At 43.0% G+C, this 15,617-nt stretch overlaps 1 protein-coding gene across 3 annotated transcripts in view; it reads left to right on the plus strand.

Annotated features, from left to right (window-relative positions):
- LRCOL1 (leucine rich colipase like 1) overlaps window positions 1-15,498 on the plus strand; it is a 36,167-nt gene extending 20,669 nt beyond the window's left edge. For all 3 annotated transcript variants that reach the window (XM_007489574.3, XM_016432319.2, XM_016432320.2), the window contains 4 exons: window positions 8,811-8,933; window positions 10,736-10,861; window positions 11,184-11,306; window positions 15,145-15,498. In XM_007489574.3, the coding sequence (XP_007489636.2) occupies window positions 8,811-8,933; window positions 10,736-10,861; window positions 11,184-11,306; window positions 15,145-15,279 (507 nt within the window). In that variant the 3' untranslated portion in view covers window positions 15,280-15,498. The remainder of the gene's footprint in view (window positions 1-8,810; window positions 8,934-10,735; window positions 10,862-11,183; window positions 11,307-15,144) is intronic.
- Window positions 15,499-15,617: the final 119 nt, after the last annotated feature.

Raw genomic sequence — 15,617 nt, forward strand, 5'->3', positions numbered from 1 at the left:
GGGAATGTCTACCCCAAACATGTGAAGACATCCCTTGGTAGAATGGCCAGATGGGAACAATTTGTTCTAATAGCCAAGAAAGCATCTGAAGCTATTGCTGTGGAGCATTTAGATACTTGTTTGCACATCAAAGATGCTAAATCATCCACTATATCCTAGGCCATTGCCAGTCATCTTGACTTTTGTCTTGCCACTGGACTTTGTTAACTCAAAGAGAGAGTAAGACTGATGAATTTGTGCAACTCTGCCTCACTTAAATCCAACTCACTGGCATGTCAAAACATCTCTTTGGGATACAGACCTAGTAGTGGTATTGCCAGTCAAAAGGCATGTATAATTTTATAGCCTTACGGGCATAGTTTCAACTTACTCTCCAGAATGTTTGCAACTTCACCAGTAGTGTATCAGTGTTACAATTTTCCCACATCCTCCCCAATGTTATCAATGGTTATGCTTTTATTTTTCTCTTGGTAACTGAGTTACCAAGTGCTTCACATTTCCTTACATTTAACAGTATCTTGTAAAATAGCCCCAATATCTTTATTTCTTAGGTCATGTAGTATTCCCTTAATTAGCTTCTACTACCAATGCTCTAGACATACTACAACACTATTTGTCTTGTCGGTGCCTTTTTAGTGTTGTACCCCTTAACCTCTGCATAAGTGACTTAATTGAGGGTAAGTTTTAAAGAACATGGAAAAGGGAGACATTGGTCTCCATTACTTATCAAGTACAGTATATCAACAGACATTAATATTTAAGTATTCAAATAATCAAAATTCTACAACAGGAGCTATTCTGATTTATAAAGGAAAAACTCACTGGAAAACTAAGCATTTTTAGAAAACTCTTTAAAAATTGAAAATTCTTCTCTGCCAAACTAGGATAGATAAGGATTCCCAAGAAAAAAAAAGTCTTCATTGGATCCCTGTCAATATGAAAGGCCACCCCCCCATAAATCCTAGATGGACCACCATAGTATTGTTCAGATGTGGTACTGGACCACTTATATCTGTTTCTCACACTCCCTTTCTCTCTAGGCTTGCTCACTCATCCTTATCCACCCTACCCCCAAAACTATAGATATGGTTTCTTTCAGGGGTTATGGGGTAAGCCATGGCCAAAAACACATAATTTTGACAAAAATCTCTCTCAGAGTATACTCTTACTATTTACCACTCCATTGTCTCCGTTGCTATATTTCCCATTTATTTTTAAAATCAGTTTACACGATACCACAAACTCTTTTATTTATCTTTTTTTTTCATCACTAATGTTTCCCCTAGTGGTCATTTCATAGAACAAAAATATTTAAAAATAAAAATAAGAAAAATCAGCAAAACTAAGCAATACAAAACTGATCTATAAAATATCAAAATCCAAAGATTTGTGCAGTGTGCCTTCTTTTGGATTCTGGATGTCCTAGACCATAAAAATAGCTGAAGTAGCTTTATCTTTGGCGCGTAATTTCTGTTTTGGAGAGATCTGAGAAGTCTTGGAGATCAGAGAAAATGTCTAGTCTTCCATGTTATTGTTCATGTGATATGGAAGTCTGACGCTATTGATATCTACAATTTGAGAGGGAGAAACTCCCTTAGAACTCTCTAGAAAATCTTAATATAACAAATCTCTGCCTAAGAGGAATGAATTGTCATCTGAATTGTACTTTGTTTTTATTTTATTTTTTCCCCAACTACATATAAAAACAGTTTCCAACATTTTCAAAATTTTTTTGAGTCTTGAATTCCTTCCTCTCCCTATATGGTAAATCATCTCGTATGGATTTTACATGTGCAATCATGTAAAGCATTTTTCCATATTAATCCGTTTGTGGAAGGAAACTCAAACCAAAAAAAATAAATAAATAAGAAAAAGGGAAACAAATTTGCCTTGGTCTTGATTCAGACTCCATCAGTTATTTCTTTGGAAGCAGATGCCATTTTTTATTATGAGTTCTTTAGATTGTTTTGAATCATTGTTTTTCTGAGAATAACTAAGTTATTCACAGTTGTTTACTGCATAGTGTTCCTGTCACTGTGTACAGTAGTCTCCTGGTTCTGCTTATTTCACTCTGTTTCAGCTCATGTAAGTCTTTCCAGGATTTTCTGAGCTCCTCCTATTTGTCATTTCTTACAGCACAATATTATTCCATTACAATCAACTACAACTAACTCAGCCATTCCCTAATTAATGGGCATTCCTTCACTTTTTCAATTGTTTGCCACCATAAAAAGGGCTGCTTTAAATATTCTTGTACAAAATTGGGACATTAAAGCATTGCTGATAAGAGTTGTGAATTGATCCAACCATTATGGAAGGCAATTTGAAATTATGCCCAAAGGAACTTAAAAGACTGTCTGCCCTTTGATCCATCCATAGCACTGCTGGGTTTGTACCCCAAAGAGATAATAAGGAAAAAGACTCGTACAAGAATATTCATAGCTGTGCTCTTTGTGGTGGCAAAAAATTGGAAAATGAGGGGATGCCCTTCAATTGGGGAATGGCTGAACAAATTGTGGTATATGTTGGTGATGGAATACTATTGTGCTAAAAGGAATAATAAAGTGGAGGAATTCCATGTAAATTGAAATGACCTCCAGGAAAGAATGCAGAGTAAAAGGAGGAGAACTTTATACACAGAGACAGATACAGTGTGGCACAATCAAATGAAATGGACTTTTCTACTAGCAGCAATGCAATGATCCAGGACAATTCTGAGGGATTTATGAGAAAGAACATTATCCACATCCAGAGGAAGAACTGTGGGAGCAGAAATGCAGAAGAAAAACAACTGCTTGATCATATGGTTCGATGGGGATATGGTTGGGGATGTAGACTCTAAACAATCACCCTGGTGCAAATATTAATAATATGGAAATAGGTCTTGATCAATGACACATGTAAAACCCAGCTGAATTGCTCATTGGCTCTGGGAGGGAGGAGGGAGAAGGAGAGGAGAACATGAATCATGCAACCATGGAAACATATTCCTAATTACTTAATTAATTAAGTTTAAAATAAATAAAATACTGATTCAAAAAATAAATTAAATTTATTTAAATTAAAAAATATTCTTGTGCTTGTAGATCCTTTTCCTTTTTGTTTTTTAATCTCTCTGGGATAAAAACCTAGTAATGGTATCTCTGAGATCTGCTTGCTTCCAATTCTTCCAAGGTGGCATGATGTAAGGAGAGGTGTTTAATACTCCCCTGGCCTGTACTAGGGACTATGAGTAACCAAAAGTGCTCTTTTCTGCTTTGGAACTACGACCAGGATCACCTGTTCCACTGTGGCCTCTAGCTCTGGAGCTTGCTAGTACTCCTTCTCACCCTGACACCTTGACCCAGAACTGCAACCTTGATCTGCCTATAGGCAATGTGACAAAAGTCTTGTACCCAGAACCAGTAAAGGGACCCCTAAAATCTCCTTCTAAGCAGTTGTCTGACCCCTTATCTCCTACCTCACTTACCATCTATGGCTAAGAGTTCCAGAAGTCTTTGCTGCTGATTCAGCGGCCCCCAAGACCTGTTGCCATGATGGGGCCTCCCTTGGCATATTTCTTTGTGCTCTATTTCCACCCTGCTGTAATCGATCTTTTGAGTCAGCTTTCTAAGTTGTTTGGGACTGAAAAAATGATTTTATCCTTTCTTTTTGTGGGTTATACTGCTCCAGAATTCATTTTGTGGTGTTATATCATAGTTTTCTTATATCAGTTGGGCCTGTATATACTCTTTGCCATCTTCCTAAATTGCACTTTGAAGGGAACTAGAGATGGATTTCTCGAGGCAGGGATATAAGAGGTGTGGGACCCCTTGTGCAGAGGCATGGAGATGGAACACTTTATAAGAAGAGAATAATACAAAATAACACCAAATCCCAATTGCCCAGCCCTGACTGTTCTTTGACCCTGGAACTTAGTGCTGATTCTAAGAGAAGGTAAGGGTTTAAAAAAAAGAAGGGGGCAGCTAGGTGTCTCAGTGGATTGAGAGTCAGGCTCAGAGATGGGAGGTCCTGGGTTCAAATGTGACCTCAGACACTTCCTAGCCATGTGACCCTGGGCAAGTCACTTACCCCCCATTGCCTAACCCTTACCACTCTGCCTTGGAACCAACACACAATATTGATCCCAAGATAGAAGGTAAGGTTAAAAAGAAAAGAAAAGAAAAAGAAGAATAAGCTAAAAGGCACAGGGCAGTTACACAGGGCATTATATAGTCCTGCAGAGAGGGTGGGAAATGATCTGAAGATGTGATTTCCTCTTTCAGAATGATGAGTTTCTAGAGATTATGAAACCCAGGAGATCATTCAGGTGTGAAATAATGAGGAGAATTTCCGATTGCCACCCTGAAATAGAGGAGGATCAGGGAGGAGCTCCCAGATGTCCACCCTTCATTCTCTCCAGCCAGAAGGGGCAAGGGGAGCTGAGAAAATATGAGTTTCAGAGTTGATTTCATCTTGCAAAAGGATGAGTTTCTAGAGCAGATGAAATCGAGGAAAGCAGCTGAGTGTGAAATGTAGTAGGAATACAAAGACCTGTAATAAGTAATAAGGGATTATATTGATTGGTAATTGATAACTAAATATCAGGCAGTTATCTTCTCTCTTTGATCTTTCCCTCCTCCCTCTATACCTCTCTTCCTCCCTATTTCTCCCCTCCCCCCTTCCTCTTCTTCTCTCTTCTTCTAAATCAACTCAGGGGTGAGTTTATGATGTTTCAAAAGAAATACCTTTATTCTTCTCTATCTTAAATAAAAGGGTTTATTGGGGAAGACAGGAAGGGATAAGAAATTGAGGTAAGAGGGTTAGGGATTTCCCTAATACTACAATGAGTCTTAGTTTGGAGGATGGTGAAATATAGTTCAATTGGAAGAAATGGCTGATCGGTCTAGAAGTTCAGTCTCTATCATCAACAGAGCAAGTCAGAGAGATATTGGGACTTTTGTCCTTCTTTCTTCAGTCTCCAAAATCACAAGACCACCTTCCTTTCTTCAGTCTCCAAGACCTTCCTCCCTCTTTCAAGGCAAAAAGGTTCAGCCAACAGTTGGTCTGGCTTCCAACTGCCTTTCCCAGTAACATTCCAAATAGAACCCTCTCATTTGACTGACAGGTCAAACTCAGCTGATCCAACCTCCTGCCACAAAATCATTCTCAATTTCTCACTTCCACTCCTTGTAGGAAACAGATAAATATAGTAGTAGTAGTCTCTCCGTAACCGAGGATGACGATTGTCTTTGTGCGTTTTCAACTGTGATGTAGATGAGTGTGCACAAAGACACTTGTGTGTGAAGGAGATTTAAGTGGAAAAGTCGATGCACAGAGACAGTCCCACTCTCTTGGCGTTGGAAGCCTGGGTCCAGTGGCACGAAAAGTTGTTACACCTGGAGACTTCCTCAGCTGCATTGGATGGCCGTGTTGTCCTTTGTGCTCCAACACGCCCTAAGCACTCCACTCCACAGTGCCTTCGATTTCTTGGCATATGTCCATGGTAGTAAACTTCCTGAATAAAAGAGAATGAATGATTTTACTTAGAGACAGCTGATGGCTGATTCTAGAGACAGGAAAACCTGAGTTCAAATCTAGACTCAGACATTATTAGTTGTGTAATTCTGGGCAAGTAACTTAACCTCTGTCATCTCAAGTGAGAATCAAAAAAGATAATGTTGGTAAAGTGCTTGGCTCAGCATCTAGCACATAGTATGTGCTTTTATGCGGTTCAGTAGATAGAAAGCCAGGCCTGGAGTTGGAAGGACCTGGTTCAAATCTGGCCTCAGACACTTCCTAGCTGGGTGACCCTGGGCAAGTCACTTAACCCCCATTGCCTAGGCCTTATCATTCTTCTGCCTTAGAACCAATACCCAGTATTTATTCTAAGACAGAAGGTAGAGTTTTTTTAAAAAAAGAGTTGTGCTGACTGTTGGAGGCTTTGAAGATAGACAGGAAGCCTTATGGCAAGCACCAGTATGAGACACACTTATTGGGATCTTAAGGAATCACTAGAGGGGTTGATGTTTGTATTGTCGAGTAAATAACTGCATGCTATCGATTGATTACTAAGGAGTGATTTCAAGCATTGGGGAATAGAAGTCTTATTGAATGCTTCCATTTCTCTAGTCAGCAAAACTAGGGTCAATAATACACCTGCACTTCTCTGTCCTTGAAATGGTTTCCTGTTTAAAGGATTCTCATAAGGGGTTTGAAGGAAGCCTTGTTGGGAGTTCAGAATAGAATTGTTCAATGTCAAGAGAAAGATTTTTTAAAATAATATTTTATTTTCCCCCTATTACATGTAAAAACAATTTTTTTTTAAAAAACCCTTACCTTCCATCTTAGAGTCAATACTGTGTATTGGCTCCAAGGCAGAAGAGTGGTAAGGGCTAGGCAATGGGGGTCAAGTGACTTGCCCAGGGTCACACAGCTGGGAAGTGTCTGAGGCCAGATTTGAACCTAGGACCTCCCATCTCTAGGGCTAGCTCTCAATCCACTGAGCTACCCAGCTACCCCCTAAAAACAATTTTTAACATTCATTTTTTAGAAAAGTTTTGAGTTCTGAATTCTAAAAGAAAGTTTTTTAAGTGAAATCGTCCTACTAAACCCATCCCCCTGAGTGGAATAGAGCTAAATTAGAACCTCACAAAGCAACTTCAGTGACTGAATCTCATCATAAGGATTTGGTAGTCCTTTTGTTAAATTCTGGTAGAGGCACAACACCTATTTCTGGAACTAGCTATTTGACATAAGAAAGATAGAGACCAGCACTGGTTGGCACTATTCATCAATAGCATATAAACATTTGTAAACAACCTACTATGTACCAGGCATTGTGCTATGTACTGGTGATACAATATGGAAAAGAAAGGCAGTCCTTGCTTCAAGGAGCTTATAATAAAATGGGTGAGGAGGGCATGGGAACCAAGGCTTCAAAGAAATCCAAAGAGGATAGGGGTGGGAAGAGATGGTAGAGAAGCCCCAAAAGTACACCAGACTCAAGAGAAAATACAAAATACAAAGAAACCAACACACTCCAAGCACAGACTTGGAGAAATGATTTCAAAGACTACAAAACCCCATGCAAGAAGGTATTCAGAAAAGGGATGATCACAGATTGGCCCAAGAAGATTTGTAGAGTAGGTACTATTATTGGCTCAGGAGAAACAATCATTAGAATGGATATATTGGCAGAATCAGAAAATTCTCATACAATTCTTGGTAGAAAAAAGTCTGATGAGCTCTGGTAGTTTGCCTCTTTGCCCCCAAACAAGTTGTTAATATTCCTCGGTATAGAATCAAAGGAAGAATAAGAAACTTATTGAATTCTGAATGACTTGGAAGAGATAGGCCGAATTCAGAAAACACTTAGTCCATAGAACTCCCCTGTGGGCCAGGAAAAAAAAAAACCCAGCAAATGGAAAACTGATAGTGGCCTACAGGAAATTAAATAATGAGACTGAACCCATTAAGGGAATCCTCCCAAATATTTTAGAAATGATAAACAGGAAGTGGAGGGAATTACAGAGAGCATTAACTAACCAAAATGGAATGGTCAGTTACACCACAGAAATTATAGACAAGGAGAGCATCAGTTAAATTCTGAGTGATGATATGGACTTCGGAGGAATATTGATTCCCCAGCCAATACTAGAAAAGATTGTAGCTCTAGGTCCCCCCAGAGATAAAAGAGACATAAAAGCCAGTAGGATTATTTGGCTTCTAGAGAAATGATATTCCACATTTAGATATGATGTTAGACCCATTTTATGAGGTAATGAGAAAATCAAATTACTTTAAGTGGGGTCCCAAATCAGGATATGCATTAGGGCAGGTAAAAGAGGCTGTATGACAGGCCACATCATTAGTTCCAATACCATGGGATCCCTTCTTTCAGTGAGAATTGAAGTTGTGGAGGAAATTTTAGACCTTGGTCTCTATGGACCAACAAAACGAAAGAAGGCTCATGACAAGACTTACATTTCGGTAAGATTTTGAAGTAAGAACATGACTAGCCCACAGACTTACTATATATTACTGTGAGGGAAAAGGGACCCCGTCATTATATCACACTCTTATGGAATCAGAGGGATTGACCCTCGGCATATTTCTGACATTAGAAACACTGAGCCCTAGATTGACATGGGTCAAAATCACCTTCCCCTCTCCTCTGATACATTAAGACCACCACTTCCAGTGGTCTTATAGCCAACAGATTTTCAGCGTAAGGGAAAAAGGGAATGGTTCACGTTCATGAGGAGACAAGGACCCCCCACTATTGACACGACAGTAAAGTTGCTGGAAAGAGATGGCAGGTCCTTGCATTCACTTGGAGGATGAGTCACTCTGATCTCAGTGACATTGGTTGGATGTGTAAAAATTAAAATTCTATCTTAATAATAAAATATTATATTTTAAGGATGTTTATTTAATGATCATTAGAAATCGAGAAATAAAGAGGATACCAAATAAAACCATGTGCCCATGGCTGGTTAGCCATTTTCAAATCCCCACCTTACCACCATCACCACTGATTGCTGCATAATGCCAAAGAGGGTGTGGGAGGAGTTATAGTCAGTTAAATACCAATAACGTGATCTTGCCAACATGGAGACTTAGGAGAGATTATAGAGAATTTTGGGAAATACTAAGGACTTCTGGGGAATGAAGTCAAAGGTTCAAAATCTCCATTTATACAGATGACAGACCAAGTCCATCTATCTGTTCCCAGGGCTCCTCTCTAAGATGCTTGTTGGCATTCACTCATCCACATCTGGATCTGTGCCAGTCAATCAGAAAGAACTCTCCATCATTTGTCTCTACAGAAATCTGGGGAGCCTTGCAAGACAAACACAGATTGCCATAGTGAGTGCTGTGTCCTAAACACTTCTGTGCAGAAAATTTGTAGGAGGAGGACGTTTTTCAGGCAGTGCAACTCTTGGCAGAAGGTATGTGGTAACTTCCTTTTGGGGTTCAGGATGGGGTGGGATGCGAATAGCTGTCAGGGAAAAGGGGAGGGACAGAAGGCTCCATGTTCTGGCACTGGCCAATTCCTGCTGCTTTCTCTGTTACATAGAGAGCAAGGTGTGTGTGGGGGGGCAAGGGTGGGAAGTTAGATTTCTTCTCCTGTTTCCCTTCAGTTTTCAAAAAGTTATTTTGGGAGCCAGACCTAGAGACGGGAGGTCCTGGGTTCAAATATGACCTCAGACACTTCCTGGCTGTGTGACCCTGGGCAAGTCACTTGACCCCCATTGCCTAGCCCTTGCTGCTCTTCTGCCTTAGAAACAATACACAGTATTGACTCTAAGACAGAAAGTAAGGGTTTTAAAACAAACAAGAATGTAGACTCCCACAGTTCATGTCTGGCCTCAGCCACTTACTAACTGGGTGACCCTGGGCAAGTCACTTCACTCCCATTGCCTAGCCCTTGCCACTCTTCTGCCTTGGAACCAATACACAGTATTAACTTTAAGACAGAAGGTAAGGGTTTAAAAAAAAAAAGGTTATTAATCAGTCATGGAGAGACACCATGGCTATAGTGGGATGAGAGCCAGTCTAGGAGCCAAGAAGTACTGGTTTCAGGTCCTCCTTCTGACTCATAGTGGCACTGTAAATCCCTTAACTTGCCAGTGTCCAAGACAGTGTTGTCCAACCCTGATAGAAACTGGCCACTAAAATGAGGATCCCCAGCCCTGAATATGGATTTAGAGAACCCCACGGGACCCTTCTCTATGTTCTATTGCATTTTATTGATTTCATTTGGTATTTCCCAATTACATTTTAATCAGGTTTGTCTGTGCCCTTGTTTGACAGCTTGGTTCCAGGCCATTCCCTTAAGGCTGTAGGTTGTAGGGAAAGGGCTGACCTCTCTGCATTGATGGGAGCCCTTCACTGAGACCTTCCTACATCTCACTCCCAATTAATAACAATGAATGAAGTTGATTGAGTACTTCAAGAAATGCCAGAACCTTTTACAAACATCTCATGCAATCTTCACAGGATCCTATTAGCTAAGCATTACAGATCTTAAAACCCCCATTTTACAGAGGAGAATTCAAGTCTGAGCAAGGTGAAGTGATAGGTCCAGGTTCACATAACTTGTGAACCCAGGTCTTTCTGACTTCCAGCCCAGGGTCTTTGACCCCCCCCCCCCCAAGCTTTATCAGACTCTTCCCAACCACAAAGTGGCTTTCCCTGAAGACAGCTGACCAAATGGAATCCTCCCACAAGTTGATGCTCCTTCTCCCTTTGGGGGTTGACCATTTCCTGCCCACAGTCATGGAGCGCCATCTTGGCCACAGTCTGACCCTGTGACCTTGGGTACCTCGCTTCCCTTCCCCTACTCTCTAACACTATTAGTTATGAGAAGAGGCTACCCTTCTTTGAGAAAGGGAGATCTCCCCTTCGCCCCAGCTCCCTGCATGGCCACAGTCACAAATTGGGCTCAATAAGAAAAGCTGCAGCCAGTCATTTCCATCAGTTAAGTTTCCTCATTGCCTCTGCCAAAGAGCAAGTTAGAGGAGAAGCCATCTCTCCCCCACTTACTGTCTGATGACACCCATCTCATCTGTTGCCCCTGGCTGGAGGACTCTGGGTGATTGGGAGCCATTGGAGTTTCTGGAGTAGGGGAGGGGACACTGGGAAGATCCACCACTTTGGCAGCTGAGTGGAGTGGCTGGACTGGAGCGAGGAGAGGCTTGAGGAAGAGGGGATCGGGAGGGAGAAACATCTAGCCTACCTTTTCCTTTAGTCTCTTGGATATAACTGCAAAGACTCTTCTGAGTGCTTCAGCAATTGTTGCACATATACCAGCAATAATCACCAGAAAATTTGTGCTCCGAGGACCATTTTCCTGCAGTGTCTATCTTGGAAAAAGGTAGGTGTGAATTTTCTAATTGAGGGGAGCTGCATAGAATGGAGGGCAGCCCGTTGGCTCACCTCATCTTCTTCTTGCCACTCTCTCTTGAGCTTGCGGGTTTTGGAGAAGGAGGTGGGGAGAGAATCTGAAGAGCAGAGGAGGATGAGGAGGGAGAGGAGGGAGAGGGGAAGGAGGATGAGGAGAAGGGGAGGAGAGGACAACAAGGACAACAGATGGACAACAGAAGGAGGACAGGATGGAGGAGGAGGAGGAGGACAAGGATGAGGAGGGCATCTCAGGGTCCAAATAGGAGAAGAATTTAATCCATGCATCCTTGTAGGAAGAAGGAGAAGTCTGCAGTAGCCATGAGGAGTGTATAAGTGATTGCTGCCTCAGGAGAGAAGAAGACGAAGTCTTCCAATGCACAGAAAAGACAGGACTGTTTATCAAATGCTTACTTCTGGTGAGTCACCCCAACATACCCACCATTCAATCAGCAATCATTGATTAAGGCCTGAGGCTCCAGAGAAATAAACCCTAGATAGTCTCTACCCTCAAGGAGTTTACATTCTATAGGAAAAACAGCATGTCTATGTATGAGAGAATACAAGCTACATGCAAAGTAATTTTTGGAGAGACTCTAACAGCTGGGGGATGTCTTTTTTTTTTAACCATTACCTTCCATCTTGGAATAGATACTAGGTACAGGTTCTAAGACAGGAGCACCACCAGTAAGGGCTAGGCACTGTCAGGAAGTGTCTGTGGTTAGATTTGAACCCAGGACCTCCCATTTCCAGGCCTGGTGCTCTATCCACTGAGATACCCAGCTTTCCCATAGCTGGGGAGATCTTGAAAGACCTCCTCAGCACTTGAGCTGAGCTTTGAAGGGATCTAGGGACTCTAAGGTGGCAAGAGAATATATTCCAGGCATGGAGGACAACCTGTACAAAGCCATGGGAATGGGAAATGGGCACTATCGGGTACAAGGCAGAGGAAGCAAGCCAGCTTAGCACATCCCCTTCCCTAGGGATCTAGCTAGTCTTTCAACTGGGGGAAGTTCTAGGCACCAGGAAGAGAAGGGAATGGGAAGGTGCTGTGTGGTGCCTTGACCAAGCAGGACCAGCACACCTGGGCACACCTTGCAGGCCCCATGCTGCCTCTGGCCCTTTGGGATTCTTTCTTCCCTTCCTCAACCCCCACACGTACAGGAAGGAGGGAGAAGGCAGAAGGCACCGCTGGCTGCTTGACATGGGTGCTGTTGTGCTCAGAATCCTTCTGTCACTCATCCCTGCTTAGTTCTGCCCTGGCAGGGTCAACAAATCAATCCTCCAACCTTTATTGAGCACTTATGTGTGGGAAAGTGTGCTAGGCACTGGGATCGAGACCCACCGTCCCTAGGGAGACCCCACACTCAGTGCAGAAGTTCCACGGGTAATCTTATGGGCTTGTGTTGGGCAAAGGGGATGCCAGCTGCTGGGGGAAGTCCTCGGGAAAGTCCTCCCAAGAGGGGGAATTTCCCTGGAGCTCGAAGAAAGCTCGAAGTTGGAAGAGAAAGAGGCCAGGAGGGAGGGGAGTGCAGGCAGGGGCCGGGGGGGGGGGGCAGGCCTGTGCCAAGGTTCAGAGATGGGGGAGAGGAGTGAGGAACGGTAAGTAGATAGCTTTGGCTGGAACATCATTCCTGAATGGAGAATCAAAAGCTTGGAAGGGAGGCTGGAGCCAGGGCAGGACGAGCTTAAAACCCCCAAAAGAGGAATTTGTAGAGGAAAGAAGGAACCACTGGACATCCGTCTACTGATGGGTTATCTCACAGAGATGACCTCTGGTCTAAGCCAGGTAGAAGTCTACTCAGGCCTCCACCCCACCCCTGGAATTGAAGTCTCTAGGGTTGCTTCTGGAGCAGCTCGGTGGCAAAATGGAAAGAGTGGAGGGCCTGGAGTTAGGAAGATCTGAGATCAAAGGCAGTCTCAGATAGCTCCTAGCTGTGTGACCCTGGGCAAGTCACTTAACCCCATTTGCCTCCTTTCCCTCCTCTATAAAATGAGCTAGAGAAGGACATGGTAGACCTCTCCAGAGTCTTTGCCAAGAGCTCCCCAAATGAAGCCACAAAGACTTGGACAACTGAAACAACCAAACCACCATGACAACATAGAATCTATACTGTGGATATTGGGTATTCCTGGCTAGGCCTCCATTTTGGGCCTTCCTCTTTGTGATGGGGATGAGCCTCTATTTGGGAAAAACTGAGCCCTCCCATCCCAAAGGCTCCTAACCCTGGAGGGGCTCCTGCCCCATAGAGTAACCAGCACTTCCAACTCAGTACTGCTCTCCCTATTGACCCATTGGTCTTATCCACAACTTCCCACATGCTGTAAACTCACAAGGAAGTCATCCTCTGACCTCCAATTCTGATTTCTGTTTTCCTGTTCCAGTTTCTATTCCCCACTGAAGTGTGTGGGTAGAGAGGAAGCATGGCCCAGAGAAAAGCAGCTGAAAGAGTTAGAGGACCTGAGTTCAAATCCTGTCCCTGCTACTTGCTACTTGAGTAACATTAGGCAAATTACTTTATGTCAGTCTCCTCCCATCTAAAATGGATAGATTGGACTCAGAAACCTCTGAAGTCTCTTCTAGTTTTCAATCTAAGAGCCCAAGGACATTGGGGTCCTGTTCAGGCTCCTTACCAGAACTTCCTTCACTTTTCTCCCATCAAGCCCTAGAGTTTGGATAGCTCACCATCTTTCAGAATCTCAAATTCTCCAAGCTGGAAGTAACCTTAGAGGCCATCTAGTCCAACCCATGCTAGAAAAAACCTCCTCTCTGCAGCATACTCCCAAAGGAGGAATCCAGCCTTCCACATCTCCTTGGGACCCACTGAGGCGACCCATTCCACTTTGAGACAGCTCCCATTGCTAGGAAGTTTCCCTTCCCAAGCCTAAATTGGTTTCCTTTCAACTTCCACTCAGCCCTTCTGGTTCTGCCCTCTGCAACCAAGCAGAGCAAGTCAAATCTCTCTTCTATAAGTCAGACTTTCAGTGGCCTAAAGACAGTTGTCAGGTCTGTTGCCAACACTCAGTTTTTTTTTTTAAAATCTTTACCTTCTTTCTTAGAATCTTTACTAAGTATTGGTTCCAAGGCAGAAGAGAGGTAAGAGCTAGACAATTGGGGTTAAGTGACTTGCCCAGGGTCACACAGCTAGGACATGTCTTGAGGCCATATTTGAACCCAGGATCTCCTGTCTCCAGGCCTGGCTCTCTATCCATTAAGCCACCTAGCTGCATCCAGCATTCATTCTTCTATCTAGTTCCTCCCTAGATTGCTGGACAGTCTAGTAAGGAAGACCTGGATCCAAATCCAGCCTCAACACTTTTTAGCTGTATAACCCTGGCCAAGCCCTAAATTTCTGTTTGCCTCAGTTTCCTGTAAAAATTATAACAGCCTCTACATTCCAGGATTATTGTGAGGATCAAGTGAAATAATATTTGTAAAATTCTTAACATGGTAACCTGATACACAGAAGCCCTCTTTTCCTTCCTTCCTTCCTTCCTTCCTTCCTTCCTTCCTTCCTTCCTTCCTTCCTTCCTTCCTTCCTTCCTTCCTTCCTTCCTTCCTTCCTTCCTTCCTTCCTTCCTTCCTTCCTTCCTTCCTTCCTTCCTTCCTTCCTTCCTTCCTTCCTTCCTTCCTTCCTTCCTTCCTTCCTTCTCAGATCTCCTCCTGGGAGAGGAGACTTGGACTCTTAACTTTTTTACCCCACCATCCTGGAGACAAGCTCACCTATCCTTAGTTTCTTGAAAGGAAATATTAAAACATACTTAAAAAAAAGTCCACCAGCATTTAAGTAAGCACTTACTAATTATAGCACAGGGGATACAAAGGAAAGCAAAAACAAGGTCTCTGCCCTCAAGGAGCTTACACTCTAGTGGGAAACCAGATAGGGAGAGACAGTGAGCCCTCCATAGCAGCCTTTCCCTAGGAGCAACCCCACTGCCATTATTTACTGCTGTTTTTGGCAATTACACACAATTCTAACTAGCAGGACAGAAGCAAAGCAGTGGCTGCCCTCAAGGAGCTTCCAGTCTGCTGGGTGAGAAGCTCCCTTCTCATCATCAAATGTGTGCCCAAGTCAGGAAGTACAGAGTAGATGCAGAGTAGCAGGAAGTCCTCTCAAGAGAGGAAGAGTGTTCAGAATTGGGAAGACCAGCACCTGAATGCGTCTGCCATTTAGAATGTCTGAGATTTTGTAAGTGATGTCAGAGCACCCTGGGAAATTTCGTTTGGTTTGATTTAATTTGTTTTTCTGCTCTTAGCCTGCAAAAACATACGAAAATGAAAAGGACATATTTCAGAGAAATATCCGAGGAAATTGGAGGAAAAGGATGAAGGCTGCTCCGGTGACACAGCCAGTGACATTGGCCGCCACAGGTAGAGGAGAGAGCAACTAGCAGTGGAAGCCAAGCCTGCCCCCACTGGCCTTTTCTCCACCCAATGGGAAGCCAAGTAAAGGAGGGGCTACTCCTTTCTTCTTCCTGTTCATCCCACCCAATACAATCCAGATGGAGATTCAGAACCAAGAGTCTACTCTTTCCATTGTTTCTTTTCCCACTGAGGCAGCCATCTTTTTGTTAAGCTTGATTCAATCAGATAAAAGTGCATTTACTTTGGTCTTGTTTAAATATTACTTTCTCCCTTGGTTGAGTGTGCCAAAGAGGCAAGTCTGAGGAGGTTTGATGTTTCCCAGAATCTATAAGCCAGGACTCCATACTTGACTTGATCAAAGAAA

This window comes from Monodelphis domestica, chromosome 3 (assembly GCF_027887165.1).
Source record: "Monodelphis domestica isolate mMonDom1 chromosome 3, mMonDom1.pri, whole genome shotgun sequence".
Classification (NCBI taxonomy): Eukaryota; Metazoa; Chordata; class Mammalia; order Didelphimorphia; family Didelphidae; genus Monodelphis; species Monodelphis domestica.